We start from the raw sequence: 21630 nt of genomic DNA, 5'->3' as shown, positions 1-21630 counted from the left end.
CATACTTAGTTAATATGAAGTACATGAGGTGCAGATGCTCCAAATACTTAGGAATCAGGGCTAAATGCTAGTCATAAGTATCCTATATGATTTAAAGATTCCTAATAACCTTTGAGTCCATTCTTGCCATCTCTCTCATACCCTTGGGTTAACCGATGATAATACTTTGATCCTCTCGATCATAAATTAGTTGAAGGAGCAAGACTCAAACGATAAAGAAGAAGACATCCTCTCGACTTGATATAGGAGAGGGATGAATAATGATGATTTGGAGGTTCAATGAATAAGAGATATAATAGAAGGCTCATAAAATCCAAAAGGAGGGCTCAAATTGCATAATGAGTCTCATTGCTATAGATAAGTTTCTTATAGCCTTAAAGTACCACCATAATTATTGAAAGTCCTATCAGTGGCTTCATGCTATGCTTCCTGCCCAAGCAACATTCGGGTAGGTATCTTGTTAGTCTTTTCTACTTATTTTTTTCACTTATCGACTCAATCTTTTTATGAATTTTTTTGCTCACCAAGGCATCGATCGACATGAGAATTGACCACTAGCACAAGCATCAAAGACTCATCAAATGCATTATTCTTAAACTAAATATAAAAAATCACTTGATGTGCCCACTTTGAGATAAGAATCGAAGGTTGTTCAATACGTCTTTCTCATACCAAGCAACAATCATTCAATGCACTACCCTTGAGGCAAACATTGAAAGTTACCTGATGCACCCTCCTCAAATTAAATCGAAGGTCGACCAATGCGCCCTCATCGGGTTATGCATCGAAAGTTATCCAATGCACCTCCTCACACTAAGCATAAAAAATTATCTAAATGTATCTTTTTTAGACTAATCATCAAGGATGCACCCTCCTTAGACTAAGTATCAAAAGTTTTTTTTGATACATCCTCCTCGGGCTAAGGATTATAAATGTATTCGATGTGCTCTTTTTGGGCAAAGCATTATGTTCTTCTTAGGTAAGCATTGAATATTTGTTTGATGTATCATTCTAAGATTATAAATCAAGGATACATAAAATGGGCTCTCCTTAGACTAAGATTAAAAAATTATGTCTGATGTGCTTTAATCAAGCTATGAATAACGAATGTATCTGATGCATTCTTCTTAGACTAAACATCGAAAATCTACCCAATACACTCTTCTTGGGCTAAGTACTAGTAGCTACCCAATGTGTCTTATAAGACTTGTCGATCTCCTCGATAGGTCAATCATGACTACTAAGCAAATGACTCGACAATCAATGTGCTAATTTGATATAGTTGCACTTTTAGATCTTTCTGAGAAAACTCCCTAAGTACACCTTCCACGGGGACACATAATAAGAAAAATATTTATCCTAATTAAGACTCGATAAGTGGTAGTTTAATCAACATAAGAAGACCAAGGCTCTAGTCAACAAGCAAGCCACATGCATATTAATTCAATATAAAATGCATCTGAAATCTTTTTCCTTAGACACGAGTTACCAAGGTGAGTCACTATTTACTCATGACTTCTATTCTATTTCGTTGCTAATTTGAGCATTAGAGGGATGACATCAAAAACCCCATATGAACTCGATCTTCATATAGGTCGATACCAAGTTGAGTGCTTGAGATCTCATCAGTCACTCCTAAAGATTTCTTATACATGTGGGTTTGAACTAAGGGTTTAGTTATTATTAGCATCATCCCCTAGTTGCTTAAAAAAAATCATTGATTCCTCTTCAACCAAATAAAAATTATTTTTTATCTTACAAAGTATTTTTAAGAATGTAATCTTTTATAGATTTATTGAGGGGAATAAATATGCTCATGTGTTAACTTGGTATACTCTAATATTGAGAGCTATCTTATTTTGGATATGGCAAGGAGAAGGGTTAAAGTAATATGGGTTATATATCTTTTTAGAAAAAAAATATTTTCATATTATCTTTAACACTAATAACAATACACTCCTTCGTAATTATTAACTCAGAGTATTAATAATTTTTACTCAGAGTATTAATGATCTTTACTTGATTTAAAATATTTTTACTCAAAGTATTAATACTCAGAGTATTAATGATCTTTACTTGAGTAAAATATTTTTACTCAGAGTATTAATAATCTTTACTTGGCAAAAATATTCTTAATGATAATTTATGGTTACAAAAAACTTTTCTTAATGAGAAAATATTTTGAGTATGTGTTATTCTGATTGTTACTTATTTATTTCATTGTATTTTATCTTTTCTCCAATAGCTAGTCACCATGTGTCAAAGCTTTGATAAATTGCCAATATTCCTCAATCAACAATATAAAATTTTGATACTCTAAATTCAACTTTAAGAACTCCTCCACTCATCAAAACATGGAAAATACTGTTAGTTTTATATATTTGATATGTTTGCTTCGCATGTGTGCACAACCACTATGTATAATATGCACTTCGACAGTGCCCACGCCATAATCCACCCAACACAAACATCTTCGAAGCCACGGAGAACTGACGACCGGGCACTGTCAGCTCCTTTTTCCGGCAAATGTCCCGGCGAAGGGCACACCAAAGGCTGCAGCAGCACGCGTCAGCAGCAGTGCGGGCTGAGGAATGGGCTCCAGTAAAATGTGTGCTCCTCTCCTCTCCTCTCCCTCCTGACCTTCCAACAGTGCCACTGCGCCATCTGTGTCAGGAAGGATGGATTCCTATCCAAATTGGAGAACGCTACCTTCTGTTACTGTAAGCAGCATCGAGTCTGCGAAGCTGGCTATCGAAGACCGGGAAGACGGAGTACGTCAGTGTCCTATCGTGGGGGAAGCACTTGGAAGAGGACGAAGACAAGGAAGGCACCATGAGATGTCGCGAAGGAGTGTGTAAGTGTTCGATGGAATGCTTGTGTACCGTATGGTCCTGTGGGGGGGAGGCCAAGAACACGCACGCAGACCGATTCAATTGCCGCACCGCAGACCCATTCCTTTGGTGAATGCTTCCGAGATTCATGGCCTGGTGATGGTAACATCTTCTTGGCGTCATGTGAGCCAAGTACAGACATACGTACCATGCAGCAGGCGACAATGGCGTGATAGGCTTCCACCCTAAACGCACGCTTGCCTCATCTCCATCCTCCTTCCACTGTCCATGCACCTCCACTTGGAGCTCCTCCTGATCTCTTTCTTCTGAACAGAGTCATGGCTCAAACCTTTGTTGTTTAACTTGTTTCTGGTTCTGCAGAAGACTGCCAAGTTATGGACTTTGGAGTTACTGCCACATCGCACAGTGTCCTGCACGCACACAGATCCCCAAGCCACCCTTCATTTTCTATAAAGCAGGGTTTTAGGCCTTCGGAGCACACACCGAAGAAGAGAGCCATTCCACCTTCCTCCCTCCCTCACTCTCCGGAGGTCAGTGATCGCCATTAATGGACCAGAGCTCTTCTCTCAAGTTCCTGGGGTCATGGGCCGACTCCCACACCCACCGCGTCCGGCTCGCCCTCAAGCTCAAGGGCTTGGTGTTCGAGTACCAGGAGGAGGACTCGGTCAACCCCAGCCCCGCCCTCCTCCTCCACAACCCCATCTACAAGAAGGTCCCCGCTCTCCTGCACGACGGCCGTCCCGTCGTCGAGTCCCTCGTCATCCTCCAGTACATCGACGAGACATGGACCGACAACCCCATCATGCCCGCCGACCCATTCGAGCGCGCCATCGTCCGCTTCTGGTGCCACTTCGCCGACGACAAGGTGACCTTCTACATGCACACGCACCGTCTCATCGAGTTCGACCAGCACTTGCAATCACCTTAGCCTTTTGTTGTTGCGGATGCGTGCAGCTTGGGCCGGCGGTGGGTTTGGTGTTTTCGTCGGCGGGAGAAGGCCAGAAGGCGGCCGTCGACCAAGTCCACGAGAACCTGAAGCTGCTCGAGCGCGAGCTAAGAGACGGAGCCTTCAAAGGCAGGAGGTTCTTCGGAGGCGACAACATCGGCTTGCTCGACATCGTCCTCGGGTGCGGCTCCTACTGGCTCGCCGTGTTCGAGGAAGTCATGGAGGTGAAGCTCGTCGACCCCGACACCTTCCCCTTGTTCCATGCATGGCTGCGAGACTTCGAGGAGCAGAAGGAGGTGAAGGAGACGATCCCGCCGATCGACAAGCTACTCGAGCACGCGAGGGGCATCCGGCAGATGATGCTGAGCCTCAGCACAGACACCACCACCGCCACCACCATCGGAGCTCCTGCTACTGGCAGCACCACCAGCAACAACGACGCTGCCGTCGAAGAGATTGGCCTGTTGCAGGAGTCTCTTGTGCTGTAGTAATCGTTTCCTGTGTCGAGTCATGTGATCAGCTGCAATCCGATGCCATGGTTGCAGAATCTTGGGCTCGACAAGATGGGACATGTGGAAGAGCTTTGTTCCGACTACAATGAGAATTAATGCTTAGTGGCTTCTTGACAAAGCTAGCTAGTGATACAATTAACCTTATCTTAGTCTCCTCGATCTCAAGATTGACTGGCCAAGACCTGAATTCATATATTACAGAGAACCTGCTCTGTTACCGAAGCCATTTCAGGACTCCTTCTGAAGCTTCAATCTCGGCATCATACAGGAGGCCAATCTACACTTGGTAGACGTGACTCGGGATTCTCTACTGATACATCAAGCAAGGAAGAGAAGGTATCATTTCTAGGGTAGAAGAGGCAGCAAGTGGTAAACAGATGAACTGTGATCGGGTGGAGACGTTAGCCTATTAGAAAACCAACAACAAATAAACAAATAAATAAATAAATCGAATTTATCATGTGAGAGTGAGAGAATACAACGAAAATAATATTTAGTCCTAACTATTTGGGTGACTACATTCATCTTCTTACGTCACGTCACGTCACGTCCATAAGAAAATCATATATTTAGTTAAGTTTAGAATAATTAAATACTTATTTAATTTTTTTTATTAAATATTTAAATTTTATTATCTCTTATTTTATAATTAATATTAATTATTTTATCACTATCTTATTTATGTTTATATCATTTCAAACATCTTAATGTGAGAGTGAGAATACTATTAGCAAAAGTCCTAACTATTTAGGATTCCTTTATCGTTATTAAGATTTATTAAAAACTATATATTTAATTAAATTTAAAATATTTGTAAGTCTTCTTTTATATATTATTACGTTATTAAAAAATAAATTCGAAAAAAAAATGGAGATGCGGGGTATCGATCCCCGTACCTCGCATGCTAAGCAAGCGTTCTACCATCTGAACTACATCCCCAACTTTAAATATTATTTAGCAGACGTTTTACTTAAGCAAATTTTCTGTTCATTAGATACGGTCAAGAGGGTACCATGTCGTATCTAATTTTCGAATCTCTACTATAGCACACTCAATACTTTCATTGTCGTGAGGTAGTAGTTATGAAAGACATGCTCTAATATCATGACTTGACCACTTTCGAATCCATTTCGCAGAGCTTACACATATCGTGTCCAAGGATCTCCTAAACACATGTTCATATCATTTTAAATAATTTTTTTATTTTATTTTATCCTCTATCGAAAGGATACATAATTATTTATAAATAATTATGTACTAGGATTCAACCACTTCCAAACCCATTTCTCGTAAAAAAAACCTTTACATATGGTGTATTTGTTTCATTTTATCTCTTTTGACTATTATGTCCAAGGGTCTTCTAAACACGTATTCGTACCATTTTAAATAATTTTCTCTCTTATAGTATATTTTTTTTTTATTTTACTTGCTTTGATACTAGGACTCACTCCTGAACTTATTTCTCATGCAAAACTTTTACATATGATATATTTATTTTATTTTACCTCTTCTAATTACCATATCTGAGTCTCCTAAACACATGTTCATACTATTTTAAATGATTTTCTTTTCTTTTATCCTCTATCGAAAAGATACATAATTATTTACAAATAAAAGTTTTTTTATCTTTCATAATAACCCTATATATCAATTTTAACATTCTCATCTCAATAATATAAATTATATATATATATATATATATATATATTTTAATTATCCAACAATTAGATCTATAAAACTTTTTTAATTATTTTTTAGTAGTCTCACAATTATATTTTAAGAATATTTCATTAACTTTAGTAGTATTCAAAGTAGAAATACTTCTATAACATTTTTAAATTATTATCTAATTAAGATTTTTCAATGAAATATTTTCTTTAATATTAAAAAAAATATATATTTTCTTTGATAAGCTATATTTTTTATTTCTCAAACTTATTGTTTGCTAGGGAGAAAAACAAAAGAAAAAACATAAATTCGAAAAAAATGGAGATGCGGGGTATCGATCCCCGTACCTCTCGCATGCTAAGCGAGCGCTCTACCATCTGAGCTATATCCCCGGTGATATTATTTGATTCGCAGAAATTTAACTTAAAGAAATCTATTTCTAAAGATAAAGTGACCATCGCATTTGCTTCCTAGCCCTGCGAACTATTGTTGTTTGCTAACATAAGCCATATAAGCATTTGGATAAGTTTAACAAGGATGACACTAAAGATATGATTGAGGGTATCAAATACATTACATGTACATATTTTTAACATATATAGAAAACGAAAAATATGATGGGCTACGACACTATAGCTCGTTTTGAAACTAGAGCTCGAATCTCTACCATGGCACCTTCGATACTTCCACTGCCAAGGTAGTTATGAAAGACATGCTCCAATACCAGGACTCAGACCACTTCCGAACCTATTTCTCAGGCAGAGCCTGCACATTATGGTATGGTTGCTTCATTCGACTTGCTTGCAAGAAGGATTCCCAACTCAATCAAGCAATCCTGAGACCTGAGCACTCCTGAATGGATTGGTGGATGCTAGTTTTGCTTCCGCAACCTTGTTAGACAATACATTATCTGCTCCCATCCAACTTGCTTGAAAGAAAGATTCCCAACTCAACCAAACAATCCTGAGAGCTGAGGATTTCTGAATGGATCGGCCGCTGCTAGTTTTGCTTCCACAACCTTGTTAGACAATACATTATCCGCCCTCATCCTTTCCCTGAATCCATATGCTGGAGACTTTGCATTTATGTAAGTCTGGAGTAAGGATAGATACGGCTTCAATCTGTCAACATATCCGAACTGCCTCATCTGCTGAAAGATCTTCTCAGCATTATGGATATCTCCCCTTTCAGAGTACTTGTCTAACACCACCACATACGAGCTACAAAGGGGCCTAGTATTGTTGTACTTGAATGCTTTGTACAATATGGAATCAGCTTTCTCCACCTCCCCAACATCCACATACAGCTTCACAAGTGCATCCAAATTTGTCTGGTCGATAAAGTACCCATTGTCTGACATCCGCCTTGCAAATTCCTCTCCCTTAGATAGAAGCTTATTATTCACAAAAGCCTTCAACAACTCATTGTAGTACTTTGACGGGACAGTCTTCCATCTCTTGAGCATATTCTCAAAGACTTCCTCTGCATTTTCTGTCTGCCCAACAATGCCCCAGGCCTTTATGGCAGATAAACACTCATCTAGAAGTGGGTCGGATTTGCAAATCTTCCAAATTCTTCCCACCTCATCTGCTTTACCAAGAGCTGCGTAAAGAGGAAGAAGAGCCATGCAAGCATCATGGTTCTCCTCAATGTCACCACCTTCTATCTCCCGTAAGATTGCTTCTGCCTTCTCCTTGAGGCCAGCAAATATGTAATACTTTGCAACCATAGCTTGAATCACCAAATTAGGCTCCACCCCTTGGGCCTTCATCATGTCTATAATCTTCTCCATTCCTAGTACATCCTTTGCACGCCCTTTCATGTCTATCAATAGCCTGTATGTGAAAGGAGATGGTTTCACATTCTCCCTTTCCATCAACGAGAGAACATTAGCAATCTTCTTAAAATCAATCCTTTCATAAAGCAGCAGTAGTTGGTTGCAAGAAAAGGTTGTAATGGGGAGACCAAGATCCTTAATTTTATTAAAAACAGCTTCCGATTTCTGTAAGTCGTTGGTGGCAACACAGTTAGCTAGAAGAGTTCTATATATCACCTCACCTCTTAGGGATTCTGGAACTTTTTCTAAGTAATCTTCAGCCTTCTGAAGACCGAGCACTTTAGCAATCAAATCCAAATGGGAAGCATAGTCATGCTCAAGAAATTCAATACACTTGTTTGCTTCGAGCCACTTGAGAAACTACACAAGATCATACAAGTTATTGGACTAGCATGAAAAACAATAAGCACATGCACAAAAAGTGGACATCTCAAATGTATAATTTCTGTATAGAAAAATTGATTAATGGTACTGAACAGCACAAAATGTGCCAGATGTAATCTTTATGTTGATTTGCTATAAATTCACACACAATCATGCAGCTGTTAGTGCTCTTTTGATCTCTTTTGAGATCTTAAAGGAACTATTGAAAGATATCAATATAAGAATAAGAGATTAAAATTGAATTAATATGAAAATGTCACATAAAGGAAAAATAGACCACTCTTAGTTCAAAGTTAATGCATATAGATGCTTTCTGTGGTCCAAAAATAAAGACCATGTATTTATCAACTAGTCCCGTCAAACAAAAATAATGTAAAAATTAAATTCTTAGCTTCAGTGTATACATCTTTATGGTATTATCCTACAACACTCCAAGAGCAAGAACCCTAATTTAGCACAGAACGAACAAGACAGACAACTTCACAGCACAGATTTCATATAATCACATGAAGGAGGCTAGGCAGATGCCGCAGATCTAAGAAACTAAATATCAAAATACCCTAGTGCTCAAGATGATGATTTTCAATTGCTAAGGCACTTTTTGTTGCCAAGGCCTGCCATACTATCACAAATTCAGAAACATAGTCTCTAGATTGTACTAGTTGCCAACTGTTCTATAGCATACTTATATTGAATAAGTAAAAAAAGATGTAGTTCCTTATAACACTAGAAATTTTCCAATAGAAAGGTTTTTGGTACACACTTCAGTTTAGAATTTTAATTATAATTGCTAAGATTTTTTCATTCAAATAAATACTGATAGCTGATATATTTTGTTTAATCTTCATGTTGCTTCACCCACTGACCATTCCAACATATCTTTAGCTCAATATGATTGGAAGAAAAGTTCTGTCTTCTTACATATCTGAAGTTCGCCCTGATCTTTATGTCCAAGAAGATCTTTCAGTCATCCTTCGAATAGCACCAGGACTCTCCAACTTATCATTTGAAAGAATCAGAGATTTGTGCAACCCTAACTCACATTGGAAGCACAACAAGTCACTTGAATCAGTCCAAGAGGCTGATGATGTATTATCCTAATGCAAGTGATGCAAGAAAAATGAAGGTAAAATAACCATCAAACCAAACACACACACACACACACACACATCAACAAGAATTTATCTACAAAAGGTCCTTATTTTTACCCAGTACACAGGAATATAAATATTATGTGTATCCACTAACATTTTTATGGGTTATCTATAAGCGTTCTTTAGCTTGACCAACAAAAACATGTTGATCTAGAACATTTTTATTGCTCAAGTTTTGGGTCATTTTAACCTTTGCCCTCAAATTTCACTTGGAATCTTAATATCTGACCCTGACAGATGTCTATATAGGTTATACACCCAAAATATACTTGTTTACCACATTTACAGCTTACAAGAAAAAACGAACTAAGGGGACAATATCAAAGTTCATCTTATTGGTTCGAACTGGTGTGCTAACTGACCGATAGCATGGTACATGCCACTTCATACCCGTGTGCCATGTGTCAATACAATGGGACATATCGACGACACAGAAAAAGGGCAAAAAATAGCTCCAAAAATTTCTACAAATTAAAAAAAAAGTTAGATTAGGGTTTTTAAGTTGAAAATAAATATAAATTTAGTATAATTTTAATAAAAATAATATAAATTAAGAAATAATAGTAGCACATATCTTTTTCAAACTTTGAGGAGCAACTTTGTGGTACATTCTGAACCATCCTTCCGTTGATAATAAATTATCTACAAAGAAATTATTTGAATTGTTAGATTATGAGTTAAATAATTTAAATTTAAAATTCAAATGAATCAAATAATCGATCGATGGATATACCTGGTTCTACCACTAAAAAAAATGATGGGACTCCACGGGCAATGGATCGGAGTCCTTGATCCTATGTATCTGTATATCAATTTGATAAGTTTGTTAGAACCAATCCGGAAATTGATCCCACAATATAGTATACTGATACACCATATGTCATTAGTGCATCAATGTGGTGATGGTCGTAATCTGATCGTCGTGAACCACACGTGTCCGAGGTGGCTCATGAGGCAATTACGATTATGGCGTGTATTGGTGAGGAGGTTGGAGAATACCAAAACTTCTACTTTCGCCATCGGGTTACTGCTTCGTATCATAAGATCGATCACTGTACTGCTGCTCGAAGAAGAATGACCAACTATCATCGTACTGCTATTGGCCATAAGATCCTCCATAATATGAATACGACAAGCTTAAGAGTTGAAGAGTTTGAGAGAGTGAAAGGGGTTGAAAGGAGTAGAAAGTATTTAAAATCCCTTTCTACTGGCCCAAACGGTTAAATTAACTATTAGAATCAAATCAATCATGGCCCTTAATCAATATTGAACGCAATACGATCGTTATTGATCAGTACGGGTCGGTAATGGTTCGATTTCAATCGTTTCGATTGGTACAAACTCCGTATTGGGTGATACGGGACCATTTAACATAGACCACCCGACATAGGGTGGTTCACGTACCGATCCCCTGTCGGACCAGTACTTACAACCCATGACGGGCAATATATCGCAGCATGACAAACCCTGGATAATACACCCATAATTATGATTATATAAATCAATCATTTAGATGTATAGATTGGAATATCTGATATATTCAGATTTGTTTGTCGAGAAAATTCAAGTCAAAGCACAAATTAAGTTCCCCTATTTTTTTATTAATTTCAGTAAAGTACCAAAACTAAACCAACAAGCTTTATTGAGGAAATATCCAAAGCTAGAGATTAGCAATCAAAACTGCAGAGATATTGATACCAATAATTAAGCCAATCTTGAAAGAGAAATAAAAAAAGAAAATAGGATAGATATTGCAAGAATAGAATGTATGCAAAAATTCCATAGATGCATGATGTTAAGTGATCAATTATACAAATTTAGATTTCACAAATAATGCTTCATGATTGATTTGTTAAATAATGCACTCATTCAAATCCTTCACAAGTCACTTTGACATAAGTCACATAACCATCAGTATATATTTCTGTAACAAATTGCTAGCTCCATCACTATACTAAGTGACCATAATGGAATATGCAACACCACAATAGTAGAGATGTGACCATTCCATAATTGGACAATAAGAGCATTGATATGAGTGCATTGGAAATGGACAAAAAAGATCAACATAAAAAGGGCACTGGCCATGAGGTTGAACTATGATAAGTATGATTTCAGCCCCATTCTCTGTGATAGGGCACCATAGATACGTTCTATTATGGTTATGGAACAATTTGTGAAATCAGTTGGTACAGTAAAAGGTTTATATAATATTTTCTTTACATAAGCAACATCAATGTAATCTTCTCCCGCCACTATTTATAAAAAAGGTGTAATATATTATGCAGTTACACAAAAAATGAAAATGTGTTCATCATCCTGCTCAAATCTCTTGAACATAGAAGGACCAAGGGCAACAGGAAGGCAAATGACATTCAATTTTTCAACTGCAAGCAAAAGGCAAACAGTGTCATGGATACCCTCCATATGATGGCAAGTAAGCTTTAATTTTGTCTATTCTTTTATCTTTTTCCTCATCACCACTTTTTGGTTTAAAGAGAGAAGATGGGGACAGGGTTCAATCTCATGTCCTATTCATGGGCTAAAGTACAGGTCAGTTCCGACTGTTTTGCATGGTGCAGTGTCAAACTACCATGTTGGGAACTTACAGATTTTCCACACCCCCTTCTGCCATGTCAATATTAGTGTTACTGGGTCGTGTGGCACACTGTGGCAGCATGTGACACTCATGGATGGTCAGTCTAGGGCCCAGCAACTCATCCTTGCACATGCTAACACAAGCACAGTAAGGAATGCTATGGCACGACAGAGTAATGTGTCAAGATTGACTGGTATCGATAGACTAAGTGACACTTAAATTATTCATACTCTTAACCTAAAGTAAGAGCAAATTCACATATAATATGCAAAGTGATTTGCTCACAAAATGTCATGCTGTAGATTCAAGACTTGCAAAAATCAAAGAGTGAAAGAAACTTGTCTAACCAAGTAAAATCATAGTCAATTGAGTTCAACATCAAAAATAAAAAAAAACAACAAACAACATTCTAAGTTCATATTGATAAAAATCTCTCACCTGTAGAGCTTTCATATAAAGCCGGTATCTCCTAAGATTCAGCATTGTAAAAGAAATTTCATCTCGTCCCAATCGATTACCGTCTTTGACCCACTTATCAAGTGTGCTGTTAAATGAGTCTGATGGAGCTCCCATTATGATCTTGAAAAGTGGAGATTGAGCCCTCTTTACCCGTCTTCTCTTCTTCATAGGAAAATCTGATACACAGTCCAACAAACCAAGTGAGTCATTAGCAGTTATCTTTGTGTCTTCTTCAGAGATCTCTCCTTCAGACACCAACTCCTCATCATTCTCATTCTCCTCAAGTTCTACCATTGCATCAGCTTCTGGAGGTAATTCTTTGTCAGAAAACCCATCCTCTAAATCATCATCCTTCTGGCCCTGTCTTGCTCCAACATCAGATGAAAGCTTTCGACACCATAGAAAAGACATTACAGAATAAGAACACCCACTGGAGTATGGCTTCAACAGTATGCAACCCTTGGAAATGTTAGAACCTTTGTCACAATGCCCTTTTTCATGAACCAAGCTATTTCTTGATAATTTAGAATCCATGCAGCACACATGAGCTAACATAATGTCGTGACTCTGACCCCTGAGATTAACATTAAACAAATCAATATCACCTCTTATCAATATAAACAAAATTCACTGTTTCCTGTACCAGTTACTAGCTCAGCCAATGTAGGATATGATCTCCAATGGTAAGTTGCAATAAGACTTGTATTCTCTGTTATCTCATTAAAACCCAGCTAAATACATCACCATGCTTGTTTATCAGGCATGCACAAGTTACAAGTAACCTAATACTTTAGTCTCTGGGTACAAGAAATAAAGAGCAACAACATACATCTGCTTTCGAACAAATTGGACCATTTGAAAGCACTTAGATTGCAAATGTTAATAATTATTAAGATAAGCCCCGAAAAAATGAAACATCAAAGACGAACCAGAAAAGGTAAATATAGTATGCAGTATGCACTCAAGAAATGACTGATGTACCATATTTTATCAGGCATAAGATGAACATAACTTTATAATTCATAAAACATTGACTACTACTTCTTTCTTAAATGGCAAAATATCTTTGTAAGAAAATGAAATCACATATGACAAGATATAATTGCAAACATACATCACAAATAAAACATGACAACATTTAAAGAAAAAATGCATTCATGAAATAAACCGTTTGCATGCAAACAATTAGACGTCCTAACAAACCAACAGTTAAACTTCAGCAAACCATGACAGGGAAATATAAGCAATATTTGGATTTAGATTAGACCTTCCCAATGGATTCCACAAAACAAACTCCAGAGGCAACAGGACTGCAACACTCACCTCATGGAATGAGCAGCAGCTCTTCGGAGTGCCCATATGGCGACACCTCCACCCATTCAGATATCAGATTCTTTCAGGCATTCGGCAGAGGTCAAGATTGAGCATAATTTTAAGCTGACACTTTAAGCTGCAAACTCAATATAATTTTATAAGAAGGTCCCAGCATTATTTCAAGTTCCAAGTTTATGCAGGCCTAAAGATATTAGGCAACAGTTAAACAACTGAAAGTCATGATACATACAAGACCATGTGACAAGTCTACGCAGAGCATGTTTCTATCAACGAAGGCTAATTTCTTCATCGTAAGTACTGTTATAAAAAAACTCCAAGCTCACTAGCAAAAGAATGCATGTGTTTTTTTAAGTAAAGCACATAACTCTACTTCTAAAATGAAATAATATCAAATTTCCTACTTTATCAAAAGATCTGAATCAAGAAAAAAAAAAAAAAACCAAGTGAGCATACATAGATCCAGCAAAAATCTAACGAGAATAACAAGCAAAAAGAATCAGAACAACAACTGTAAGTTATTTACAGAAGCCCTTTAACCAGAATACAGTGGCAATCACAAACATAACAAGCTTTGAAGTCAACCATCTGTCCAAATCCAAACCCCGTCATCCATAAATTCTCACCTTTGCCCCAGCCACGGTTGTCAAACTGGCTTTCCTGCCTAGGATTGTATAGAAGGCCATAAACTCATACTGTAGAATTCATAAAAAAAGTAATTGTAAGTTGATATATACACATAAAATTTTATAAATAATTGTTTTTGTTAAGATTTAATAACTCTCATATATTAAACTAATGATAACATTTTTATTAAAGTGATGGCATAATTTGATAATCATATCTTTTATTTGAATTAATAATAATTTGTTGTTTTGTGTATTTTTTACAGGTTTACAATGATTCAATCTGTCTTGCCACTTAAGCATCTCAAAAATGATACTCAAGACTGTTTGTATATTTGTATTAGTGATGACATGGCTATTATAATAATTAAACAACTTTGTATTTACTAACTTTTTCCAGAGATATTGTGATTTGTGAGTTGTGACCTTGACCAAATGCATGCTTTCTATATCATGACCGGTAAACAGCATAATAACCTTTTTTTTTTTTTTCCAATAAGAGGCTACACAATGCTAAAACTCAACGAAAACACAAAACCACACGTTCATGCAAGGCCTTACTGAGCACTTCAGTTCCTCATTTTCAATTCACTGTGCGGTGCCAGTTTATCATGAATTGGTGAATGCACTTGAGGTTGGGGGAATCAAGTTGGAGATAAATAGTTTGGAGGATTTCAAATATGATGGGCACATCAACGTAGGTGTTGGTATGCGTTTTTTTTCCTCTCTAAAGACCAGAGGATGCTTTATAATTGCAGGATTTGTTTCATTACAACCTATGCTTAACGTGCAGCAAAACATATGCTTACTAATAAAGATTGCACAATATCTTTAGTACACTAACCCATTATTATCATCAAAATCCATAACAGAAGATCAACATATGTAGCTATAACAAAATATCGTCATTTCATTTGGTACATCGTCCAATAAACACATAAAGTTTGCAGTTAGAACAGTCTTGTGATAGCAAATACCGCAGTTTCCTGGAGACAAAGGCATTCGGACTTTGTGATGGGAGGAGAGAACAAGAGAGGGCAAGAGAGGAGAGAAAGAGCAGACGCGACGGAGAAGAGACGGGAGGAGAAGCGAAGAGAAGGAACGGGAGAAGAGGAGATGACGGAACCTGCAGGAGAGGGAGGTGGCGACGTGCAAAGGCGGTGTAGAAGTGCTCGGCTGACGAAGTTGGCAGCGGCAGCAGCTAGGGCTCGCGTCGCACATCGCCTGGAATAAGAAGCCCGTTGAGTCGACGCGGTGAACTCGAGTCGACTCGCGAGTCGTCCCGAGTCCACTGCTGCTCCGTTTCAGGGACCGATCCGACTCGTCGGATGTTATCTGAGCCGTAGGATCGTGGCAAAACGACATCTGTTGCGTGGGCCCCACGCTTCCCATGTCTTGGCGATTATAATCTTCCTGCCAGTGATCGAAAATTTCCACCAACAACTCACTGCCACGTATCTCATACGTTTTATAGGTCGCCTCTTTTTGGCGTCTGCTGCTTGCAAAGAAACAGCAGATCTGAGACCTGTTTGTCCAAACACGCGGGTCTCGTCTCGCAGCGAAGAACGAGACCAAGATTGTGGCCGCTTTCTTCCCCCGCTCGATTCCTCTCACGCCCATGTAAGAACAGTTTCGATTTTGGCGGAGCTTCGGTTTCTTCGTGATCGAATTCGCGCTCTTTCTGTTCGTTCTCGGATCGCGTTCTTTGACCGCGTTGGATTTTGATTTTGGTTCGATCGTGGGTTTTAGGTCGAGCGACGGGAAACATAATCTGTTCCGTGCTTTGGAGGGACATGGCTTCCTCGGGAATCATGATCCGGCAGCGAAAGGTAGGATATTCTTGTATTCTTTCCCGCATCAGATTTTTCTGCATTCTCGTGGCGAAAGATTGGTATCCGTTTAGGGTTGGTGATCGATTTCGAGGGTTGTAACGTAGGGGCCTGATGAGAATTATAGATGTTGAGGCTCGGATTTGGTCGGAATCATGAGTTGTAAGATTGCTGTGTTTGAGGAAGCTTGCTACCGGATGATGATATCATTTCTCTCCCGCATTAGATCGTCGAGTCTTGTGTGCGCAATTGGTGAAAGACTGGCGTCTTTTTTGCGTCGGTCATCGATCTCGAGGGTTGCAATGCTGAGGCGGCGGTGAGAATTGTGGGTGATGGGGTTTGGATTTGGTTGGATGGTTGACTTGGAAAGATTAATATGTTTGCTATTACCATTATGTTCTGATTAAAGGGTTTCTATAAATAACTTATATTTGTTCTTCTGATAATTTTTGCTGGCAATTCTTATTAGAGTTAATGTTGGATTTATGCTCACTCGATTGTTTTTCTTTTTCTTGATTCATATATTTTGATAAAATAAGCAATTTGATATTACTATGCCACAAAAATGGGTTATGTATTATGCTAGAAAACTTGGAGTTGTTTGATCGTACATTTGGCGTTTAGAGAAGTTAGCTTTATTTGATGAAAACATGCTATGTGTGGACTTGTCATGTGATCTTGGATGTCTCGTAACTTCTATTTATTGTTAAGCGTTGCTTAATATCATGAACTTGGAACGTGAAATAATAACGGGACTTTGTCATTGAATATATTGGGTTTGCAGCTCAAAGTGTGTTGGTGACGAAACATATTGTCCAGTAGCTGTGTGTTCTTCCTCCTTATGGAACTTCATTAATGGTTTAAAATCATGTAGAAAAGTTTTCAAGAACACTGACATAAATTCTGAGGAACTATGATGGATGCTCGACGGTACTCCTATTAAAACTAATCTGCAATTTTTCATTGAGAGCTGAGGTGTCATTGTCACATGCAATGCTCATGCTGGTCAACATTTGCATGGATAAATAGATGTCTTTATCAAGTTTTGTCATACCGTGGCGTATCACTCAGTACGGACAGTACATACTGATCCGATAGGAGATCAGTGCGGGCGGTATATTGATACACCCCCATATATCATGTGTCGGTATGCTCGGTATAACTCGGTATATTCCGTCCCAATAGCTGGTCCGTATATTGGTACGGACTGATAAGGTGAACCATGGTCTTGATCATGTTTTGTTATACTGTCATTTAACATAATCCTAATTGGACGCCCAACTTAACTAAAATGTCTTGAAGACTTGGGTACTACCTCTGCTTTAGTTTCATAATCAACAGATCTCTTATGTTTGAACTTAACAAAGTCTATGAGTAGACGCGACTCGAAGGCTTCAACATTGACTAAATGAAGCAATCTTAACACTTACAGGACTTTTATGGTGACCCTGTTGAGAGTATGGAGGATAGTATAACAAGAGATAATGACAGTGACATGGCCAGTTACAGGGGAGAAGAACGATGACCCTTATATTTTACGAGGATGTTGCACTTATGTTGTTTCCAAGAATTAATCCTTGCTGTGAAATATTTATTTATCTAGTTTAATGAAAGTTTGTCCAATAGTGTGATTTGCTGATACACTGCATGTGGATATTAAACTTGCATCTCTTGAAGCTTTATCTTGAATCTATTTTTCACATAGTTGTACTACATTTGGCTCAAAACCCTGTGTTGCATTTTCTGCAATCTTATGAATTTTTGGCGTGCATGCTATTGACTTTCTCTGTCATAGTTTTGCCACATTAGTACTTAAGAATTTGATCTCATATTTATGAATTTTTGTTTGTTGTGCAAGCTCGTAGCGATCTTTGTCAATTTCTGTATGTGGATTTTTCTTTTGTAGTCACTTTTCATATTATTAATATGAAACTATGACATCTGCTCATAGTGTCTTTTCGAATGCAGAAAAAACAAAAGGAATCCATGAGGGATTCTTAGGATATCCCAAGTATAATGCATCTCATTCTAACTCTCAAGAAAGTTGGAACGTCCTGCCGGAGCCAAAAGATGAAAAGGGTGTGCCTGTTTGTGATTCTGCGAAAGCAAATTACTCAATCTTGGAGCCTTATGCAATATTAAATAAAGGTTACGGTGCATCACTCTACAAACAGGAAGCATTTGTACAGCCACCTGATTTTGTAATGTGGCAGCAAGTCCAATTGAGTGCCTCTGAGAACAATATTTATCCAATAATCCATGATTATTCAATTCCTGTTGAAAGTGGATGCAGTTACATGCCACCAGTCAAGATGTTTCCTCATGCTCACCAACATAAAGTTCAAATTCAAGAATTTCAGTACTTTGTAGTTATTGACTTTGAGGCCACATGTGACAAAGACAGGAAGTTACATCCTCAGGAGATCATTGAGTTTCCATCTGTCTTGGTTAACAGTGCAACTGGTCAACTAGAAGCTGTTTTTCAAACATACGTGAGGCCTGCATATCATAAACATCTCACTGATTACTGCAAGCAACTCACCGGGATCCAACAATTTCAGGTTATCATGAATTTATCTCACAGCATACATCTCTATTACATGTTTTTGTTATTCTTCATTTCTCAACATATGGTAATTGCAGTAAGTTTTTAGCTAAGAATTTATGTGTCCATATAAATTACTGTTTTAATGATATCCAAGTGTTTGTAATACTTGTACTATGAAGCACCATTTTTATGAATTAGTAATGGAGACCAGGGTTTGCCGTACCGAGCCATACCGCCCGGTACGGACGGTACGTACCGGTTCGACAGGTTTTCGGTACGTGGACCGACTGTTACCGGTCCGAGGTACTGTAGCAGCTACTGTAGTACTGTAGCAGCTACTGTAGTACTGTAGCAGTGCTACAGTATTCGGTACACCCAGGTGTACCGCTCGGTATACCGTACCGTACCGGTACCGAGCCCAGGTCGAAATACTGGTATGGTACGATATTGCGAACCTTGATGGAGACTATTTCATTATTCAATATACTTGATTTGGCTAACTTTGTTAATTGAGTTAGAAAAAAGACGTTTTGAACTATTATAAATAAAACTTTATCTTTAAATAAAACTTCCTTGGAATATTATTTGTAATTTTGGTTTTGAAGTGGATGACATATTATAAGTCATTATTTTTTGTTTTTGGGTTTTGTGAATTTCAATGAGCAATAAGTTACTGGTGAAAAATAGGCTCTTTGGCACGGTTTGAAACTGATCTTTTGTACACTTATCCATTTGAGGGTTGTATTGATAGGATCTTTGTTTTATTGGCATGATCTGATAGTATTCTTATTGAATGTTTGAGATAAGCATCTGTAAAGGTCAATAAATCAACATGATAAGATGTTTTATCTCACCCGTAGCATCAACCACACCTGTAACATCTGGTTTCAACCAAGTGTAAATATTGCGAGAAGTAAGCAAGAGATTATCATTAATAATATGTTTACACCACTAAATATCAAATTACATTCATTTAACCATCGACAGAACATTAAAGTGCTAAATTGTCTGAATCTAATAATAAAACAAAAGAAGATTAACATCAAAATTAACATTATTCAAAATTATAGCTAAAATTAACCAATGAAAAATGTTTCCTAAACTGAGCCTTATCTTAAGCGGGGCCCAACCAATGAAATGAACTTTGAAGTGTAAAACCTTCTTCCTCCTGAATGGGTTGTTTGGTATTCTGTTGATATGAAGCTACTAACTTCTCTTTATTTTGTGTACTCTCAGGTAGACAGAGGAGTTCTTCTAAGTGAAGCTCTAATCATGCATGATAAATGGTTGGAAAGTAAAGGAATTAAGCACAAAACGTTTGCTGTAGTAACATGGGGTGACTGGGATTGCTGTGTTATGTTAGAATCTGAATGCAAATTAAAAAGGATCAGAAAGAGTGCTTACTTTAACAGGTAATAATCACTATGCTTCTCGATGATCCGTGGAAATTCTTCTTCACAGGTGCAACACCTAATCTTGCTTGCAAAGAGTCGTGTTTCATTTGGTGAACAACAGTTGTGCTATAGACAATTTAGATTCTGTTCATCAGCAATAATTTATGCCACTGTAGAAATTCTAGTGTGTAGACTTTTCAGCCTCCCCATGTATCAAACTTGATTAGCCTCAAGTTCCTATATAAAAGGACGCTGTTCTTGGTTCTATATAACCAAGCAAGAAAGAGTGCCTGTTGATCCTGTGATACTCGATTAGTTGTTGTGGTGTGTGCTTAACATTCCACAAGCGAGAGATTTCTATTCAAATTTTAGGTTCCTTGATGATAATTCCTAACAATCTGACCAACGTTTCTGTTTTCATGTTGATACAATTCCCAATTACGGCAATATAGTTAAAATATTCGAGTGCGACTGCTTGCGAAGTGATGCAAAAAATTTCTTTTCTTTAATTTTGATCAGGTGGATCAACTTAAAGGTTCCATTTCAGGAAATGTTTCAAGGCATCCGCTGCGGTCTCAAGGATGCTGTCGAGCATGTTGGCTTGACGTGGGAGGGCCGTGCACACTGTGGTCTTGATGACGCCCGTAACACTGCCCGCCTCCTGGTTCATCTCATGGATATGGGCTTCAAGTTCTCCATCACCAAGTCATTAGAGTCGCAATCTATGGATGTTCCCATGAAATACAAGGCATCCTGTGATTTCTTGTTGGATCGATCTGAACACACTCAAGAGCCTAAAGAAGTGTTTGGCACGCCTGTCCAGATTCATCCTTTCATGGACTCCACTGGGAAGGAGAAGCATACCTACTGTTACTGTGGGGTGTTGAGTAGCAAGTCTGTCATCCGCAAGCCTGGACCAAACCAAGGTAGATGCTTCTTTGGGTGTGGGAATTGGACCGCAGCTAGGCGTGCTGTCTGCAACTACTTTGTATGGGCTTCTCCTTGATGAGGGGCATATCTTCGCTTGATGCTTAGAAGGCAATTTCCTTACAAAAAGAAGCTTTGGAATGTGAGTTGATACTGGAACTTGAAGCAGTGAGGTATCGGTGTTTGCCTAGTGTTTGTTTCATGTACATCCATATATGTATATTGAACTCTTGCGTGTGCCGATGACAAAGTCTCTACGTAGTATCTAACCTTTGAATATTGACTAACTTGTTAATAGAAACTACTTTGTACATCTATATATGTTGTGGATTTCCTTATTGCCCTACTCGATGGAGTTGCATCATAGTGATTGCCTGGTGTTTTCTATTTGTTGATAACTGCATGGATGATTTCATCCGATCCAATTCAATGTACATTAAAACCCTCCGAGAGAAAGATCAACTCAAATTATTAGTTGGTCAAAAAAGGGAAGCAAAAACCGTTAAGTAGGACTTGCGATGGGTAATTGTTTGAACAAGTGTTGTACCTGTGGTTTACGTACG

At 38.0% G+C, this 21630-nt stretch overlaps 3 protein-coding genes and 1 non-coding gene across 8 annotated transcripts; 2 read left to right on the top strand and 2 right to left on the bottom strand.

The window, feature by feature from the left end:
- Positions 1-3271: 3271 nt before the first annotated feature.
- LOC103972380 (glutathione transferase GST 23-like) lies at positions 3272-4421 on the top strand. The gene is made up of 2 exons (XM_009386704.3): positions 3272-3717; positions 3807-4421. The coding sequence occupies exons 1-2, from the start codon at positions 3400-3402 to the stop codon at positions 4284-4286; spliced, it is 798 nt and encodes a 265-aa protein (XP_009384979.2). The 5' UTR covers positions 3272-3399; the 3' UTR covers positions 4287-4421.
- A 1876-nt stretch (positions 4422-6297) lies between these two features.
- TRNAA-AGC (transfer RNA alanine (anticodon AGC)) lies at positions 6298-6370 on the bottom strand. Its single transcript has one exon. It is a non-coding gene; the product is annotated as a tRNA-Ala (tRNA).
- Positions 6371-6501: 131 nt separating this feature from the next.
- Positions 6502-15670, bottom strand: LOC135585285 (pentatricopeptide repeat-containing protein At1g80270, mitochondrial-like). Of its 4 annotated transcripts, none has more exons than XM_065174357.1 (5): positions 15496-15670; positions 14370-14438; positions 13735-13861; positions 12391-12985; positions 6502-8175 (listed from the first exon to the last, which is right to left on the bottom strand). In XM_065174357.1, exons 3-5 carry the CDS (start codon positions 13788-13790, stop codon positions 6928-6930), a joined length of 1899 nt encoding a protein of 632 aa, XP_065030429.1. In that variant the 5' UTR covers positions 13791-13861; positions 14370-14438; positions 15496-15670; the 3' UTR covers positions 6502-6927. The 4 variants fall into 4 exon arrangements, with proteins under 4 accessions (XP_065030429.1, XP_065030427.1, XP_065030430.1 ...); XM_065174355.1 differs by having other exon boundaries at positions 13735-13927; positions 15496-15669; XM_065174358.1 differs by lacking the exon at positions 14370-14438.
- A 170-nt stretch (positions 15671-15840) lies between these two features.
- Positions 15841-21413, top strand: LOC103972378 (uncharacterized). 2 transcript variants are annotated; one of them, XM_009386698.2, is made up of 5 exons: positions 15842-15989; positions 16119-16198; positions 18167-18759; positions 19983-20158; positions 20660-21413. In XM_009386698.2, coding segments are annotated over exons 1-5 (1338 nt in total). In that variant the 5' UTR covers positions 15842-15987; the 3' UTR covers positions 21147-21413. The 2 variants fall into 2 exon arrangements, with proteins under 2 accessions (XP_065030431.1, XP_009384973.2); XM_065174359.1 differs by lacking the exon at positions 19983-20158 and having other exon boundaries at positions 15841-15989; positions 20688-21413.
- The last annotated feature ends 217 nt before the right edge of the window (positions 21414-21630 follow it).

The sequence above is a fragment of the Musa acuminata genome, chromosome BXJ3-11 (assembly GCF_036884655.1).
Source record: "Musa acuminata AAA Group cultivar baxijiao chromosome BXJ3-11, Cavendish_Baxijiao_AAA, whole genome shotgun sequence".
Lineage (NCBI taxonomy): Eukaryota > Viridiplantae > Streptophyta > Magnoliopsida > Zingiberales > Musaceae > Musa > Musa acuminata.
The sequence above is the reverse complement of the archived record's forward strand: the minus strand, read 5'-3'. Positions and strand labels throughout refer to the sequence as shown.

What these genes read in the sequence shown, in the direction of transcription:
- LOC135585285 (XM_065174357.1), bottom strand. Translation starts at nt 13,790, where the DNA reads ATGGGTGGAGGTGTCGCCATATGGGCACTCCGAAGAGCTGCTGCTCAT. An exon ending in GCTGCTGCTCATTCCATGAG is followed by an intron (nt 12,986 to 13,734) that starts GTGAGTGTTGCA and finishes TGTTAATCTCAG; the next exon opens with GGGTCAGAGTCACGACATTA. An exon ending in TTTATATGAAAGCTCTACAG is followed by an intron (nt 8,176 to 12,390) that starts GTGAGAGATTTT and finishes GATCTTGTGTAG; the next exon opens with TTTCTCAAGTGGCTCGAAGC.
- LOC103972380 (XM_009386704.3), top strand. Translation starts at nt 3,400, where the DNA reads ATGGACCAGAGCTCTTCTCTCAAGTTCCTGGGGTCATGGGCCGACTCC. An exon ending in GCCACTTCGCCGACGACAAG is followed by an intron (nt 3,718 to 3,806) that starts GTGACCTTCTAC and finishes GGATGCGTGCAG; the next exon opens with CTTGGGCCGGCGGTGGGTTT.
- LOC103972378 (XM_009386698.2), top strand. An exon ending in CCGGGATCCAACAATTTCAG is followed by an intron (nt 18,760 to 19,982) that starts GTTATCATGAAT and finishes GTGTACTCTCAG; the next exon opens with GTAGACAGAGGAGTTCTTCT. An exon ending in AAGAGTGCTTACTTTAACAG is followed by an intron (nt 20,159 to 20,659) that starts GTAATAATCACT and finishes AATTTTGATCAG; the next exon opens with GTGGATCAACTTAAAGGTTC.